Below are 17,825 nucleotides of genomic sequence, written 5' to 3'. Positions count from 1 at the left end.
AGTTGGTCATCAGTTACACATTAAAGGGTGCGATAGGTAGTTTTGGAGAAGAAATTCAAATAGAGAAAGTAAATATTTACAATAAATAACACAGTTATACAAACTCAAATATTTATTTAGATACATATCTCATATCCATGAACAAGCTGTCCTTGCTGGGAAATAAAACAATAAGACAAATAGAAAGGTGGCTACTTAGAAGGATCCTGCAAATATAAAGAAAGTAAAACAGCAAGAAATTGTGCTGACCTTTGTTTATGCAGTTGTGAAAATCAAACAACAAGTACAAATACCACAACTACATACTAATCAAAAAGTAATTGGAATTTTGTGCTACATTCAAGTAAGAACGTAACGTTTTCTCTTTGACAACACTATAGATGTGTATATCTACCTGAGTGAATGCAGGAATGTACTGGTTTGCAATAAAACACAGCAAGGCAGTTAGACTGAATTATTTTTATTTTTTGTTTTGTTGTAGGAAAAGTGCATAGTTGAAGCCCTTTTTCTCTTTGACAGTAACAGTGTAAATCAAGGTCTCCCGTGGTACCAGACAGACAGTCTGCTTCTTTATCCCAACAATCTAGTATGCTTCCATGTAACTTATACATAACCACTTTTGGTTTGCTTGACTTTATCCTCTGTTATATCTCCTGCCTGCCTATCTCTCGAGCAAGTCTTGAAAGATGTAGTAATCAGAAATCTGAGAGGACGTTCGTTGATATGGAAATGATCCAGCTACAGATCACTGCTGGGATGAACTCAGCCCACAGCTGTTACACATCATATTCAGGTTCTTACACGATTCTTACATAATGGATTCCAGAAGGATCCTTTAATTTGACTACTGAGCCATTTCAGTTCTGATATCACAGGTACCCTGGAACACAATCCAAGGCCCGGAGACACTTAGCCTGACAAGTATACAGTCATTGACAAGAAAAACATTGAACCCACTATCATGTACTGCAATCTAATAATCAACAAATCCTGTGAGAAAAGAACCCTTTAGTGTAAACGAGTCATGAGAAATTGTCAAGATCATTCATTCGCCCTCTTCCCATCACAAAATGTAAAATAAAAATGACTTCAAATATTGCTGTTCCTTCACAAGAACTTGTTCTCTAAATGAGCACTGAAATCAGAACTATGAATTTACATTGGCACTGTTTTGTATTGAACCTTTTCTGGCTCTTTTCATTGGTTTGACATGTTATCATATAGAAGATATGAAGTAGAAACTTTGGATGTCTCCTTTAAAAAAATCAGACTGCTGTGATTGTCAGTAAGAAAAGAAGAGGCCCTCGTCTCCACAAGGCCAGCTGAATCAGTACAACAAGCCTTCATAAAAGGAATTGACATACCACAACAAAAGTGCTAATAAAATATCGTTCTCAGCTACTAATAAGTCAATATACAATTATTATTTATGTCTTTTAACCACAAAACAATTACAGTATACGAGGAATCATTTTAATGATTAAAACTTCATTTGCTTATGCTGAGTATATTGTTTACAATGACCACACTTAAACAGTTAATTTCGCATTTAACTGCCAAATCTTTAAACGTTTAAAAACACACTCTTTAAGATCTGTCACTTCCAACGTAATCACTTAAACAATCCTGCCGTTACGTAAAGGGACAGACATATAGTTGATATACGAAGACTGGAATATTTGCTGGCTAGGGTGAGTATGTAATTTAACTGAGGCCTGGATGTACAGACAGAAGATACATTTACTGCACTGAAACCAATACGCCATGTTATTGTATACTAGATCCTAATTTAGAATTTAAACGAACCATATAAAGTCATTAAATGTGATCAGTCTGCTGGCTTTTAATATGCTATTAAAACATTATGTGACATGACGTCATTACTGGCACTGTTCAGAGTCATAAAGTGGAAAGAGTGGAATGTTTCAGAGAGTCTGAAGAACTCGCCACCCTTCATGACTCAGCAAGCACTGAAATAAGAGATTTAACTGCCTCAAAGGGAACTCTCAGTGACCCCTCCCGTCTACCCCACCCATGTGATGCATTCCTTCATTTTGAGTTCCCGTTGGAGATCCTGCAGCTCAGTCAGCACCAGAGCTGGCATCAAATACGGACTCACAACAATAAAGACTCATTAAAGACACAGAGCCCAGCTGATGCATCAACATGCTGATATTGTCGACCAGTATTATCAGGCTGTTTAAAGATTTATTATTAATATTAATATTAATATTAATATTATTATTATTATTGAAAAAAAACAACATGTCCAGTACTTATTTCTACTAATTCAACTTTTATGTTTGAGAGAGAATTTATTTTATCTATAGGTACAAAACTTTTGATGAGTAAATGGCAAATGTTATAAGTATAAATTATCCCGCCTCAATCTTTCCTTTGTCAAAAAAGAAAAGTTCTTGTCAAAACAGTTTATGTTGTGTGTTTGTGACTATAAAATATCTTATCTGTATTGGCCCTTAATCAATCCAGCATCAGTTGGGCTCTAGTAACAGGAATCATTGACAGATCCACCCCCAAACATAATGGCATTAGAATAGGCAAAAAAAAGTAAAAGATATCTGAATGAAAGTTGACAAGGAGATGGTGTCATCCTGGTCACAGTAACTAACTAACTGTGCAGCTCCAGTCAGAGCAGGTGGGTGAGTGCCGGGTTCTCTGGCTCCACTGCTAGTCAATAGGTGGTGCTGGAGGTTCTCTTCTATCGCTCTGCAAACAGAGATAAACAGAAGTCTTTACTACAGAAATGAGTGTAAATTCACAATAGCTGCGACCAAGTACATGCAGGCATCCACATGTTCTTGCTTTCACATTTGACATATACACAATCCAACAATTTCAGCCTCACTGATTGAAAGTTGTGGTCGCTAATCAGAAGACATCGCTTTGAAGACTAATTTAACAATTTTTGTGAACAATGACCTGATGAATCAACAGGAGGAGCGCAATGAAAAAGGAACTCTGCTGAGTCAATGATGCCTCCTCGATAAAGTGTATGACAACGGGTTCATGAGTTATGAAAGAGGATGTGGATGTGGTTGAAATGTTGTGTTTGGTCATGTTAAGGGAACCCACTTAGAAATGATACACCTTTTTGTTAACAGGCCACTCACTCTGATACAGCAACAACATTTCTACAAAACCTTGGGTACATCTGTAAATCCATCTGGAAGTCATGCGCCTTTTTTGTGGTAGACAAACCACTTTTTTTTTCTTTCTGCCGATGAGCTCCCTATATAGTCCACTATGTTGGTATCCCTATGTAGTGACTGGGGAGTAGGGAATTAGTGAGTGATTGAGGATACAGCCTGCTGTGAAATGGGTCTATAGGCACACATGTATATCATACTTGACCTTCATGCCAAATTTCACTGACATGAGTGACAAAGTGATATATAAAGCTGCTAGCTGCAGCTATAAAGCAAACAGTCATGGTGATGCTATCAAGGAGCACATCCGGATCTCATTACATCAGCAAATGTTTACATCTGAGTCACTGTTGAGGTACAGCCCCAGTTCCCACCACAGAATAACATTTCGTTTCTAGTTCTTAATTTTAGGAGATATTTGCTCTGCTTTACAAATACTGACCCGACAACCTTCAAACACAGCATCTGTATAAATTATTTCTGAAGTTGACTGCTGCTTGCAGTGACTTGTCTAGCAATGAAAAACAGACTGCTCTGAACAAAATGAAACAAACAAAAACATGTTAACACAAATTGCAGCGTAGCAGCCTGACTCTGGTTGTGACTCATGACAGCTGACATTTAAAAAGCACAATGAGAACTGGGGCCTTTTTGAATGGAGGGCACTGGTGTTAATAATACAATTAATGCAATTAATTAATGCAAACGCTTAACCTACCAATTGAGATGTGGTAAGAGGCACATGTCTATGGGTAGCACATATTTACACAACACTGGCTCAATCTCACATTGTCATGAATTACTGGGAACCTAAATAAAACAGGACCATGGGTAACGCCTGTGCATTTCCAACTATGACACGTAGAAATGTGACAAACGGCTGTAAAAGAAAAAAAAATGCGTCGACACGGAGGAATAACTAACTAAAAACAGACAATACCAAATCATGGATATTTGTGACCATGAACGCACATTCAACCCACAACAATATATGATACACTGCAAGAGCTATGGGTTTTGCTCTGCTCTTAATCAGGCTTGAGCCTCTTTTGAGTGGTAATAAAAGATCCATGATCATATACTTTTACGAGTGTGACACTGCCTGCCAAAAGACAAATGAAGTACTTTGTGCAAAGCTTTTTTTTTTTTTTTTAAACTGGATCTATAAATTTGGGCATTGAATGCATGCACATTTCAAACATACAATATTTAGTTCAAACTTAACAACGGGCCCAATAATCAGCATCAGCTCTCTTTAAATTCCTAATCCGGGGTTCAATTTCATCATATGGGGATATATCAAATTATTTAATTAATTAATTAATTAAATTATCAATGACCTATCAAGCAAACTGTATCTCATTCAGTTCTATGCAAAACTGATATTCAATCAACTCTTACTCAAGCTAAACTTAACGAAGGCAGATCAGTACTACACCAATATTTAAGATGTTACTGCAATTTAGGAGGGAGTGTGATCAGTACTTACATTGTGGGGTCCAGGAGATTTTCCTGTGGGACGAGGACCCCTGAGACTGGATGGGCGCAACAAGAACAGGACCAGAGCCAGCACCACCCACCCCATAACAACCATGGGGAGCGTCAGGTCACCTCCTCCACCGACCGAATCGCTGGGGCCTGGCACTGAAAACAAACACATTTTTGCACTTCAAGCATGTAATCGGCACTAATGTTTCTCATTTGAGCGCAGCCATACTTCTACGTGATGGTCATACTTACATTCCTGAGGGCAGTCTGTGTCTGTGCAGTAGGACTGAGATTGCCTGAGCTGAAACAGAAATTACGAAAGGAACAAAGTCTAGGAGAGAAGAGTAGGACTAGGAAGCATTTATTTATTTATTTTTACTTATTTACTCTGGTTACTCATCTATGAAAGGAAAATACAAGTGATATATAAACACTGCAGAAAAAACGTTATACTTTATATAGAGTTCCTTGTTACATTATGCACATAAACACATGACGCACTCACAGCTCACTGTTACCAACAGCACATATTCACACAGGGATGATGCAAAGCAGCCACCTGTGCTCTGCCTGCCTCAAATATACCTTACACAATGCTGTATAAAGTCCTCAGTTATTTAGACAACACCCTTTCCTACTGCAAGCAAATCAGAAAAATCCCCAGAGTGACTTCAGAGCTTTCAGCCAACTGCAGCTTGCCATGCAAGTCACACCTGTACAAAGAGCCAATGAGGGCACTCTGTAACTAATGCAAGATAATTATAGCTGTATTCTTTCTTTAAAGCAGTTTCTCTCAATTTGATCTCATCTTTCACGACACAATATAAAGAAGTACAATGCCAACTTCACAGCACATGCTGGGACAGAGTGAGACTTTTTTGTGTGGCAGAGCTGATCAGCACTCAAGATAAACACTAAGCAGGAACCAGGATATGTTGGCTAAGTGTCAGCCGTTAGCTGGTCATTTCCTTCTCCATAGACAGTCATTTACTTGCTACTTGTTTCTGACTTTAATTTCTTATCTTCCTTCACTCAACTTCAGCAGGAGATATTTGTGCTTCATGCTGCATACTCTGAATACTCTGAGAATACTATGTCCATGCACCTCAGCTCTGTTAAAATCAAGTCTACCGCTTAAGATTTCAGGTGACGGTAAAAGCCCCTCAGTCCCCCGACTTACCAGGTTGATGAGGCGCCTCATGGCATACTCATGGTTGCAGATGCACTCACAAGGGTCAAAGCCTCCCTCCGCCATGTCTCACCAGATAGTGTCTACCTTGGAACGAGACAAAAGGACTGTATGTAACTAGGACGTTCATGAACAAGTGAGAGTAACCTAATGCGGTGCTCTATTGTTGTTACACAGGCACACACAGTTTAAAAAGGGAGGAGACTTCTCATTTAAGGACAGTCAGCACTGCAGAGACTGGTGCTGCATGTAATAGCTGTTTGTTAAGAGTGAGGCTGTCACAATCAACTCTGTATTCATGTTTGCATTTTGACAGGACATGGTGATAAAATTATTTTAATAAAAGTTGACTGAGAAATGTTTGTTGCATTATTTAATCGAAAATTATCTGGATCTTTCTTCACTATGACAAACAATTAATGATATGTTTCCAGTGCTATCAATGTATTTTCAACATTTTATGTTTGGTTTACTTCTATAAAATGCTGAACTAGAGTTGGCCAATGAAGTGATCCATAAATGCGAGAATTCAGCTGATGGTTAACATCATCATGCGATGTTGATGTCCACTCAAGATATTGCGGAGTGAAAACATTTTACTAATACTCTGAGTAATGAAGTCGGTCAAGCAGAATTAGCCAACAAAAGCATGTTATCATATGGCTTGGCATATCGACAATGCTTGCATTAGTTGTTGGACAAATACATAATCAAACACACAAGCGCCCTTAATGCCCTAAATGTTTTGTCTCAGCAACGAATAAAACACTTAATACGAGCTGGCCAAGGAATTGGTCCATGAATGCAACAGTTTAGATAAATGGTTAACATCATCATTAGAGGCACACATCAACTCAACATATCAGGAAAGCAAGTGATTATAACTCCAAGGACACAGAATTTGCCAGCAAAAACTTTTTTATGATATGGTCTGACATACAGACACTTCTTGTATTAGTTGTTGGACAAATATATGATCAAATGCACATACAGTATGCTACAGGCCATCATAAGATCAGGGTATATACGATATCAGAAGCATAAATACTTTATACTTTAGCAGCATCAGAGCCAGCGACACCAACAGACTTGATAAAATCATCAAGAAGGCTGGCTCTGTACTTGGTCTCAGGTTGGAGTCTTTTGAGACCGTGGTGGAGAGGAGAACGCTGAACAAACTGTTATCCATCATGGACAATGATCAGCACCCTCTCCATCACACAGTAGACAGACAGCGGAGCTCCTTTTCTCACAGACTGCTGCAGCTCCGCTGTCGAAGGGACAGATACAGGAAATCTTTCCTGCCACACGCCATCACACTGTACAATAATAACAGCTAAAACTATGGTCATTACACATATTGTCTGTGCACTGTGGTTTTTTCACACTCATTTCACCGCACCTTATATTTTATCTTGCACTACAGTCACTCTGCCTATTTATACATTTGTAAATACTAATTGTACATTTACATTTGTAAATATTTCTTGTACATTTCTTACATTCTGTACATTTTTACATTTTGTACATTATTTTGTATATATTACTTTTTTGTTTCTATTGCTATTTAATATGTCTAAGTGTTCCTCTTATTTCATTGTACTGTTCTTGTCTCTGTGTAATGCTGCTGCTACACCGTAATTTCCCAGCTTGGGATCAATAAAGTATATCTATCTATCTATCTATCTATCTATCTATCTATCTATCCCTGTTGGGGGAGTTTAGTTTGATACAGTTGCTCTTTCAAAAACTCAAGTATCACACTAACAGATATAAACAAGATAAGAATAGGAAACGATAATGATGCAACATTGATGTTTGATTAGCTTAATTTATAGCTTTCTTCCTCTCTCTTAATCTTATTTTTTACATTAAAATAAAGAACCTTTTTTTATATACAAAACCCCATGAGTTAATTTTCTTTAAAGTGCTCAAGATATGCACAGAGTAGAACACCTGACAGTTATTATCAAAGCTATGTCATGTACAGAGATGGCTTTGCACCATTCTTGTTTGCTCATATACACTGTTTTATTGTGTATTGGCGCTTTATGTTGTCTTTTTACATCTTAGGGTTCACTGTCACTGTCTCTAAATAATCTTAGAAGCAACTTTGGTATTTCTAATATGCAGATTCCTGCTATTTACTGGATTTACATACATATCTTAAGCAATATGTGTATTATCAGTACAGATTTGGTGTAAAGTAAGACAGTAAAGTATGGTTTGGGGCTACCTATTGCTTTTTGCACGTTCAATTACTCACAAAATGCTACTTAAAACAATTTCACTGTATATTAACTCAACATAAACTCACTTGAAGCGGAGGTGTAATAATTATCTCAAAACATGTACACGTTATATTTTCCATGGGTGGCTGCCTGCATATTTGTGGAGTGACGAACAACCGAAGTGGTCACTTCTTCTATCTGGACCTTGCTGAAAGCCGATGAAAAAGGGGAAGCTACCATCAACTCCTAACTAACCAACCTTTGAGCTTTGCATTTAAATAATATCGCTCTCGAACTAATTGTTGCGAATGTTAGATTAGCTTCTGGCTAACCTAGCAAGCAACCGCGAGAAAACTCACAGCGTTGTTCTTTAACGTTACTCGAATGCTACTCATGAACATATGATTAGAGACAGATATGACAACAAACGGCATGACACAAAGACTTACTTGAGATTTGTACACGATAATAAAGCGTTAGTCGTCTTTAAAGGGCCTGGGCTGCACCGCCACTGCTGCTGTTCACCGCTGAAGCCTTCAGTCTGCAGACATGTCAACCTACCGTCTGTGTTTTGTTTGATGCACGTGAGCCAACCAACCAGCTATTCTTCACGGCTGACATCCGGGCACTCGGGGGGCGTGGCATAGACGCGCAAGGGGCACTTACAACGTCTCTCATTGGTCCAAACGTTTGACGGGCAGGGTATTGAGCCAATCACGGTGAGAAACGACTGTACCGTCTGGATAGTAAACAAACAGTCCAGCTGCCTATCATCACACAGAGGCAGGCGATCCTACTTCCTACATCTGTGCAGTTGTGTAACCAAAATATCCGTGGTGGAATGTAACTGAGTACATTTACTCGAACTCTGTACTTACAAAAGTACAATATATAAAAGTTGTACTTCAATTGCAATTAGGGATATTAGCATATGGATGCACGTATGCATGTGCATGGACATGCAATAAAAATGTGTCACATTATTTTTGAGGGACCAAACATATGCACAAAACAGTTTAGCTTTAGCTTTACATAACTGTGAAAACTTCACACAGATTAACTTCACATACAAATGGTGATGACACAGTAATTCAAAAATAATGAATTGTATCACAGAATTATATCTTACTATCAGGGGAAATTCTGCTTTTTACTTGGATCTTTTTAAAAAGATGTTAAGTGAACACTGTGTATATCCTTCCATCACTGCCAAATATATTGCCAAAGATTTATTTTTTTTTTCTTATAGAACTGTAGCCTATGGGCTATAATTTCTTCCATTACACACATTGTTCCAGCCTGTCTCTCAGTCAGTAAAAACAGTGTACTGTCATTTCAGATGGTAATTATTATTCTCTCTTAGATCTTTTAAAATGTAAACTGGTTTAGACATTATTTTTGATGTGATCAACATAATTTACTAATTTACACATAATAATATCTAATCATTTTATCTAATAGAATGGAAATCTAATGGAAACCTTAAGTAAAAGTACTAATACCTTCTTAAAGAAACTGCCATTAATATTAGAAGGAAAGATTCAACCTTTACAAAAACAAAAGTGCCAAAAGTATCAACTGCCTTGTGTCTGAGTGTTATTAGATCAATGCATTATTATTACCCACGTGTTAATAGATGTATCTGGAGATTACTCTGATAGGTAGATGTATAATATTCAACAAACCTAATGTGTGTTTTGTTACGTAAAAGTCTGCTTGCCTCAGCTGTTGGGTCATAGAAGTGGACTAAAAGGTAAAATAGCTCTCTATGAAATGTATGCAGCTGAAGTACAAAGTACTATCAAATGGAAAAGTAAAATAGAAGTACATCAAAGTGTACAACGGTACTTGATCAGGAAAAAAAAACCCTGACAGCTTCCCTTTCCCTCACCACTACAGATGTCACTCAGAAGAAAATCAGAAGTTAATAATGTCACACCATGAATTGTTCAGTTTAACTGGAGGAGCCGCAGACAGCTGAGGTGTGTGCACTGTACACAGCTGGTATGTAAGAAATGTCGAGTGAACTGTGGCGATGAGTTTGAAGTGCCAGTGTTTGAAGTGTGTGCTCTGAAAAGTTGACCTGTCAGCTGGTATGTAATCTGTGACGAGGGAGATTTAAAAAGAAACAACAAAAAACAGGTTGAACCAGCCAGTCTTCTTCCCTCACTTTTTCTATTGTTCCCCCACATAAAAAGAAAGAAACAATTAACTAAATACCCAATAATAACACACCACAGTCCGATGTCAGATCCTGTGGGTGAATGAAGGTGCTAGTCACCAGTGTTGGAAAATCAGATGTGTTCAGCAGTAGCACATGATGAGAAATGTCCTGAAGTCAAAAGAACATAAACTCCTATGTAGCAGAGCTCATTAATGAAACTTCTAGTTTCTACCTCATTTTAACCGCACTGTGTGTGGTTGTATGTTCTGGACTGACTGACGCTGTGCGCTAGAAGGCAGGCGGCCAGTCAGGCAGTCGACAGTGACGGTGAGCTGCCTCTGAGGTGAGAAGCCGTGGACGGTGAAAGTGAAAGGAGGGCTCCGTAACTGTAAGAAAAAGCACCGAGCAGGCAACCACCCCCCCATACAGACACACCACTGAGAGAGAGAGAGACAGAGAGAGAGAGAGGCCCCGGGACTTGCTTCGAGGCGGCAGCAGTTCAGCAGACACAGCCATGGCTAACATCGCGGTCCAAAGGATCAAGCGGGAGTTCAAAGAAGTTCTCAAAAGCGAAGAGGTGTGGTGTGGTAACGATACTGGCTGTGTTTTGTTTTGTTTTTTTACTTCGACTTCGGCTCCCTTCTTGCTCACTGTTTCAGCTCATTTAAAATGTAAAAGAGTCTGTAGACGCTGTGGCAGACACCGAGATTACCTGTGCTAACGTCAGGTCCCGGTTCCTGTGTTGCAGTAGGTCAGGCCTGAGCAGGAGAACTTTAGCTAGCTTTAGCTCGATGTCAGTGTCTTGCTCGAACCTCCCCCGTTATGTCAGGTGGGTGTGATCAGGAAACACCGGGGATTGAGCTATGTCAGCTGACAGGCCTTCTGTTTTTAACCAACACTGCCCCCGGTAAAGCAAACATGTCTTGTTTGCGCTCTGGCGAACGCCTCTTAAAAAAGTACCGTGGCTGTTTACTAGCATGAATTAGTAACTGACAGTCCGGGTAAGCAACGTTTAGCGTGCTAACGTTATTTTGACATATCATCCACAGTTAGCATTAGCATGTGTTGTTGTGCTATAACGTTCACCAACTTGACGAAGTCTTTAAACATAATTCAGGAGTTGGTTTTAATAGGAATGGGTTGCGATGGTTAGAGGTGATTATTTTGTCATCCTGCTACCTGTCAAGTGTTGTTATTGTGGGTTTTTCAAGTTAACTTTAGCTAGCATGGCTCCACGAGCAAGCTATCTGTCTGGCTCACGCTCATCCTGTAGAAGTTTCTTTTACCAAGCCAGCTTTTTTTTTTTTACTTTATAGAAAGTGACAGTCGTTGTGCCTTTAAACAGCCACGGTGTCTGTGGCTTCACATGTGTCAGTGAAAGTCTGTGGTTTCATACTTGACAGAGACATGTCAAGGCAGACAGAGCTGTGAGTCCATCAAATAACAAGATACTACATTCACCGTGTCTCTCTCATTTGTCCCAACCCCATAGACAAGTAAAAACCAGATAAAAGTAGATTTGGTGGATGAGAACTTCACAGAGCTGAGAGGGGAGATAGCAGGTCCTCCAGATACACCCTATGAAGGTATTCTCACTCACAACCTGACTAGATATTTGCCACAAGACTCTGTTGTTGTTTGTCATGCTTCAGTGATTATGCTGTTGTTTTTTTCTCTTTCTTTCCAAGGTGGCAGATATCAGCTTGAAATAAAAATCCCAGAAACCTATCCTTTTAACCCACCAAAGGTATGTGCTTCAATATTTCACATCTCGTACGTGCTCACTTTTGAATGTATTCACATGTATCCCGTGCTATCCTGGTTAAGATCATGGTTTTAAAGAGCTTCAGCAATAAATTGAGTAGTTGTCAACCATTAAAGTAATCACCTACTATTTTGCCAGTGGTTTATTTTGCTTAGTCCATTTTTAAGAAAGGAAGAAGTCAAAATTCTGCGATTCCAGCTTCTTAAATTTGACTGTTTTTAGCGTCTTTACTCCTCTGTAAAAACAATCTGAAAGTCTTTGGGTTGTGGACAGAACAGGACATTTGAAGACATCATCTTAGTCTTTAGGAGACACTGAAAACATAAATTTTCTGACAAATGACCACTTGAGTAGTCGTCAAAATAACTGACAGATAAATGGACGATGAAAATAGTGATAGTTGCACCCCTAGTTTTGGAGTGAATGTCATATTCTGGTTTACAAAACTTTGCTCTAATTCTGGCTTTGAGTAACCTTAACATGCTAGCTGACGTGATCTAATCTAAGGAGGAGGGATACTGTGGCACCTTATTCAGGTTTCTGATCACTGTTTGCCATGTGCACTAGGGATGGGAAGGTAATAGATATTTTTCGCGTATCGGGATAAAAACACAGAGGAAAAGGTGACTGTGGTGAAATTACATTGTTGTTATAAGCGTGAATATCCTCACACGAATGACTCGATAAAGCTCACTAATCGCAAATCCTTTATAGCGTTTCGGGTTATTTTGAATTGCCGCGAGGGTGGAGCCCACATCTCTTCAGTCTTTCCAAAGTCCAATGCCTGTTACCATGGCTGTCAGCTAAATTGGATGTGTGGAAATGTATTGAACATCCCCAGTTTGCACTTCAGTATATGTTAGCACAATATTCTTTCTTAACAAAATATACTGGCAGGTGATTTAAGAGTGTTTTAGTGCCACTCTAACAGGCTATGATGATTATCAATTACTTCTTCAGGGGTAATTGTGACATTACATTTTCATATTGGCCCACGTCTTATGTGCACAGATATACCCTCTACTCCAGTAGCATAGAAGACTGTCAGTGTGTTTAATAGCTACAGTGGCAATCTGTGCTGAAACGAAAGAGATAGTCAGATACGTGTAAAATCAGCAGACAACATTTCTGCCTGAGTGACGTAGATAGATCATAATCAGCATTGGTGGTTGTTTCACAATAAAGACAACAACTCCCATGATACCAAGCCACTTGCACCTTTTGTTTTGTTTTTGACACGGACGTAACTACTGGCAGAAAGTACATATTTAGTTTTAAGCGACAGCTGCCACGCTATAAACAGGTGATGACACAGTCAAAGTCTTTGATGGCAAATCTGATAAATGCCAGGCTACAAGTGCATGTAAATGTCCCCACTGTAACGGGCACTTTGCAGCCTTTTTCTGTGTCATAACATTTGTATCCACTGTTGTCTCTCTTAGGTGCGTTTCATCACTAAAATCTGGCACCCTAATATCAGTTCTGTGACAGGAGCAATATGTCTGGACATTTTAAAAGACCAGTGGTGAGTGAAACATTTCTCAACCCTGTGACCTACTGCACTCAGTGTTCCCGTCTCGCACATGAGTTAAACGACCCTCCACTTATCTGCTCCCACTTTTAATCTGTCTCACCCAGGGCAGCTGCTATGACCCTGCGGACGGTGCTGTTGTCTCTACAGGCTCTCCTCGCTGCAGCAGAACCAGACGATCCACAGGACGCAGTTGTAGCAAACCAGGTGAGAAAGATGTTGGCGTGTGCTTTGTTATGATGATACTGCCCTCCTTATATTTGGATGGCAAACATCAGAGGATAACAAAATATCAGTAACAGTGTTTATTTCCTGTCATACTCGTATACTTGGATAACATTTAACCAGCTCTGTCCCTCTGCATCCTTCAGTATAAGCAGAACCAAGAAATGTTCAAACAGACCGCGAGGCTGTGGTCTCACGTCTATGCAGGTGCTCCTGTCTCCAGTCCTGACTACACAGGCAAAATAGACAAACTCTGTGCCATGGGCTTTGATAAGGTCAGAAACACATTCTGTTTTTGTTGTACCATTTTACATATTGAACATACATGCATTCGTGACTTGTTTAAACAAGTCTGAGTCATTTTTCAGCGGCGGTGGCAAAAAGTTTCTGGTTATAGCTTCTCAAATGTAATACATTTCAGTTTTTCTTAGTCGCCTGTGACAGTGAACTAAATATCTTTGGGGTTTGAACTGTTGGCCGGATAAAACAAGACAATCGAAGATGTAATATTGGACTTACTAATATTGAACTCATGACAATTGGCAGGTTTTTACTATTTTAGCAGTAGTTTAATAGTTATTTTAATTATGAGAAAAGTAATTCTAATTGTTAGTGCTTGTTAGACTGAGAAGCTGGTATGTAGTCTCATTTCAGTAAATGTCAAAGGATTTACAGGCACATTTTTTCAACCTAGAACATCAATATTTGATCAAAAGTAAATTGCCAACTATCAATATATTCAATTCAGCAACATCTGCTGGTTTTGTTGTTGTGATTTTTGATTATAAATGAAGAGTCTTTGGGGTTTGGACTGCTAGCTTAACAAAAGACATTTAAAGACGTCACTATTATACTGCTTATCTCCCTTTTTTTTGTTACTTTTCTATTACCTTGTTAGTGCAAATCAGCACAGATTACACTAATTTGAATCCCATTTCCCCTCACTTACAGAATGCAGTAATAGCGGCCTTGTCTTCAAAATCCTGGGATGTGGAAACGGCGACAGAGCTGCTCCTCAGCAACTAAAACCCCCGCCAGGTGTGAGGATCCCAAACTCCCTTCATCATAGCATCAGCTCCTCCCCGGCACCATTCCACCATCGCCTTTTGTTATGCCGACGACACCCCGTTCAAACAGCAGTCTGAGCCTTCTTTTACAACAAGCTTGTCTGCTACAAACCACAATCGCCAATATGCACACCAACCTGTTGCCTGTCTCCCCCCCCCCCCCCCCCTGTCTTTTCTGCCACTGACTCAAAATGTATATCCTTCTAATAAGCCACCAAAAACTTTTCAGTCACGCATCTGGTCTTCCATACACTGCACTCAGATTGGCTCTGAACACAGTTTCTCCTTTTTTTTGGTTGTTTTTTTTTTTCTTAATATTGCAAAGATTCAAACAACTGCCATTTCCTGGTGGATTTTCGAGGATGGAGTGTAAAGGAGATCCTACATACTGCTCTCATAGTACATCACAGTTTACTTCCTTCAACCAGTTGGACCTTATGTAGGATTATTCTCTTTCACGGACATTTTACACAGTGGAGGTCTCTCTGGAATAAATGAACTTGACTGGATGGTGTTCTTCAGGAGCAGTGTGATGGGTTTCTCCTGAGCAGTTTATCATAGACGCTTCAGTCAGTTTTTTTTTTCTGTCCCTATGATTTAGAAAAGATCACACAGACATCCTCAAACATCTGCACAGAAGGAAAACAGTTCTCTGTAAATAGATGCGTGTACATTTGAAAATACAATGGGGATATACTTTTTTTCTTACATGGCATTGTAAAACAAATTATTTTAAATATAAACTATGCCTAGTTTACAATTATATGGAGAGCTATCTTTTTATGCTTTTGTGATCAACGAGGAATCCCTCTGAATGTCCTCTTCTGTTCTTCTTTCTCTTAAAGCGTGTTGGGGCAGGGGGCACAGCCAAATTCCAGCTCAGGCCCCTGAAGGTCATTACATGCTACCTTTTTCTGCTACACCACAATCCAACCTCGTGTCTTTTGCTGTCCTTGCATGTTCTATGCTGCCTTTATTTTTCATTTTTTGGCCAAATGATGTGGTGGTTGTGGGGTGTTTGTTCGATTCAACAGCCCCTTAAGACTTGTGGAACACACAAGACTGTTTCTAACCTGTGGGGAAGTGACACATGGAAGCCACATAAGCACACCCAGAGTGGCTTGATATTTGTTGGGGAACGAAGGCCTTTTCTCTTTTGATTTGACATGTATGGTGCTGGATTTGACAGGAGACACACCTCCAAGAAGAAATGCGGGACTCTGAAAGTCATTAAGGAATTAAGTGTGCAATGCTGTGGTTTCATGTTTTTTTTTTTTATTTCAGAGCAATCGCTTTCAAACACACGTTATTTTTTAGATTAAGGATCCGCTCGCCCTCTCAGTCCTGATTTTGATCACAAACAGGGGGAGCTTCATCATAAATCACTGATCCGATCCAGCCGCACAGTATATATAACAGCCAAAAAAATGCTCATCGAGGTCGTCTTTGAGTTGTAAGAGAGGCTGGAACTCCTGCAGTGTTTTCAAACATTTTGATTTGAGGTACTGTGAAGAAAAAAATGCTTTGCATTTGCGTACGTGGGGTGATGATGAATCCTCACACATGGCCTTTTTTTTTTCTTTAAAGAAACTTTTCTTCCTTTTGCTTGCCCTCCAGCTCAGTCCCTACCAACACAGTGGCATAGTACAGTACGACATGGACTTACCGTGCACCCTCTCGTCTGACAAGAGAACAGTCTCCAGCCAGAGCCCAAATAGAAAAGAGTTCATAGTCAGGGGAGGAAAGTGCACACCTTCCTCTATTCTTGTAAATATCCTGGTTCTTGATTTAAGAGCCGTCTCGTTATCACTAGAGTGCACCATTGATGGCTGGATCTATATTTTGTAAGAAAAAGAAAGGACAAAAAAAGGAAAAGAAAGAGCCCCCTCCTCCCTGATGTTCTCACGATGTACAATATTGCACGATGACGAAGCATTATGAAAAAAAAAAAAAGGGGGGCTGTTGCATTTCAGTTTCTCCATTCGGATTGAGACTTATTTTTCCTGTTTTGTTTCCTTGGAAGCAAGCATCAGCAGTATAAAAAGCATGGTTATTTATTGTGACAGTGTCATGTTTCTTTGATTAAAAAAAAGTGGAAAATCAAGATGGCTTGTGTCATGTCTCTCTGGTTTTTGAAAACTGCACTTCATTAAAGGGAAGGGTGATTCCAACATTTTTAAATTCAGTGTGATTCCAGTATTTGTTAGGATGTTCAGAGGCAAATTAGCCATTTTTCCATAATCACATACACACATTTGCAGATCCAAGAGTCAGACAAGATTGTTTTTTTAATGTCAGAAGTTATTCTAATTATGTATTTCCCAAATTATTCTTTGAAACAATTTTATTGATTCTGATACAGAGACTAACAACTGTACCAATGGTCCAGTATCTTACAGAAACACTATGATTACTGTATGAAATATGGCTACAATTTTTAAGGTCTCTCAGCTGGCGACAATGTTGCGTAGAGCTCTAGTATTTTCACATCAACTCAGTGAACTGAGGATTTATTCTGACACAGTTGATTGTTGAAAGACAAACCACAACTGTGTTGGTGAGTTTTATTTACTTTGTATTGAGTATGAATAGTTAGAATGAGTTAAGGGTATTAAGCTCCTCTTAATTTTGTAAAAGAAACTTGAGAATTTCAGGAGCTGTACGGTTGAATCCTTCTGCTTAGTGAGGAAATTCATTCAAAGAATATTTCCTTTCTTGACATTTTTTGTGAGTATCGGAATATCAATACTGCAGTACCAATCCACCAATCCCTACCTCTTAAAAATGCTAATATAGGCAAATGCATTACATGGTAGCATCTAAAAGCATTTATTTTCTAGAATAGAAATGAAATATTATCATGACAGGGCATACTTACTCAATAGCACTAAAAACCTGCAACATTCCCTCGATGCTTAATATCTAGTTTGACCTGACTTTGACAAACAATAAGTCCCAAAAATTATGATTGTAAAAGAAACAAAAACCTGAACACATA

The 17,825-nt window shown here is 39.1% G+C and overlaps 2 protein-coding genes across 3 annotated transcripts; one reads left to right on the top strand and one right to left on the bottom strand.

Annotated features, from left to right (window-relative positions):
• Positions 1-441: 441 nt before the first annotated feature.
• On the bottom strand, positions 442-8,687 carry smim14 (small integral membrane protein 14). Its single transcript, XM_030430044.1, has 5 exons — positions 8,525-8,687; positions 5,836-5,931; positions 4,908-4,956; positions 4,657-4,811; positions 442-2,727 (listed from the first exon to the last, which is right to left on the bottom strand). Exons 2-5 carry the CDS (start codon positions 5,908-5,910, stop codon positions 2,689-2,691), a joined length of 318 nt encoding a protein of 105 aa, XP_030285904.1. The 5' UTR covers positions 5,911-5,931; positions 8,525-8,687; the 3' UTR covers positions 442-2,688.
• A 1,823-nt stretch (positions 8,688-10,510) lies between these two features.
• ube2kb (ubiquitin-conjugating enzyme E2Kb (UBC1 homolog, yeast)) lies at positions 10,511-16,931 on the top strand. 2 transcript variants are annotated; one of them, XM_030415299.1, is made up of 7 exons: positions 10,511-10,816; positions 11,732-11,825; positions 11,928-11,986; positions 13,447-13,529; positions 13,643-13,742; positions 13,907-14,035; positions 14,712-16,931. In XM_030415299.1, exons 1-7 carry the CDS (start codon positions 10,754-10,756, stop codon positions 14,784-14,786), a joined length of 603 nt encoding a protein of 200 aa, XP_030271159.1. In that variant the 5' UTR covers positions 10,511-10,753; the 3' UTR covers positions 14,787-16,931. The 2 variants fall into 2 exon arrangements, with proteins under 2 accessions (XP_030271159.1, XP_030271167.1); XM_030415307.1 differs by lacking the exon at positions 10,511-10,816 and adding an exon at positions 10,829-11,068.
• The last annotated feature ends 894 nt before the right edge of the window (positions 16,932-17,825 follow it).

The sequence above is a fragment of the Sparus aurata genome, chromosome 1 (genome assembly GCF_900880675.1).
Source record: "Sparus aurata chromosome 1, fSpaAur1.1, whole genome shotgun sequence".
NCBI classification, from domain to species: Eukaryota; Metazoa; Chordata; class Actinopteri; order Spariformes; family Sparidae; genus Sparus; species Sparus aurata.
This window is presented reverse-complemented; position numbering and strand designations above follow the sequence as displayed.

Coding starts and splice junctions, on each gene's coding strand:
- smim14 (XM_030430044.1), bottom strand. CDS start 5,910: ATGGCGGAGGGAGGCTTTGACCCTTGTGAGTGCATCTGCAACCATGAG. Junction 4,812..4,907: donor CACAGACTGCCCTCAGGAAT/GTAAGTATGACC, acceptor GTTTGTTTTCAG/TGCCAGGCCCCAGCGATTCG. Junction 2,728..4,656: donor AATCTCCTGGACCCCACAAT/GTAAGTACTGAT, acceptor CTCTGTTTGCAG/AGCGATAGAAGAGAACCTCC.
- ube2kb (XM_030415299.1), top strand. CDS start 10,754: ATGGCTAACATCGCGGTCCAAAGGATCAAGCGGGAGTTCAAAGAAGTT. Junction 10,817..11,731: donor AAGTTCTCAAAAGCGAAGAG/GTGTGGTGTGGT, acceptor CCAACCCCATAG/ACAAGTAAAAACCAGATAAA. Junction 11,826..11,927: donor TCCAGATACACCCTATGAAG/GTATTCTCACTC, acceptor TTTCTTTCCAAG/GTGGCAGATATCAGCTTGAA.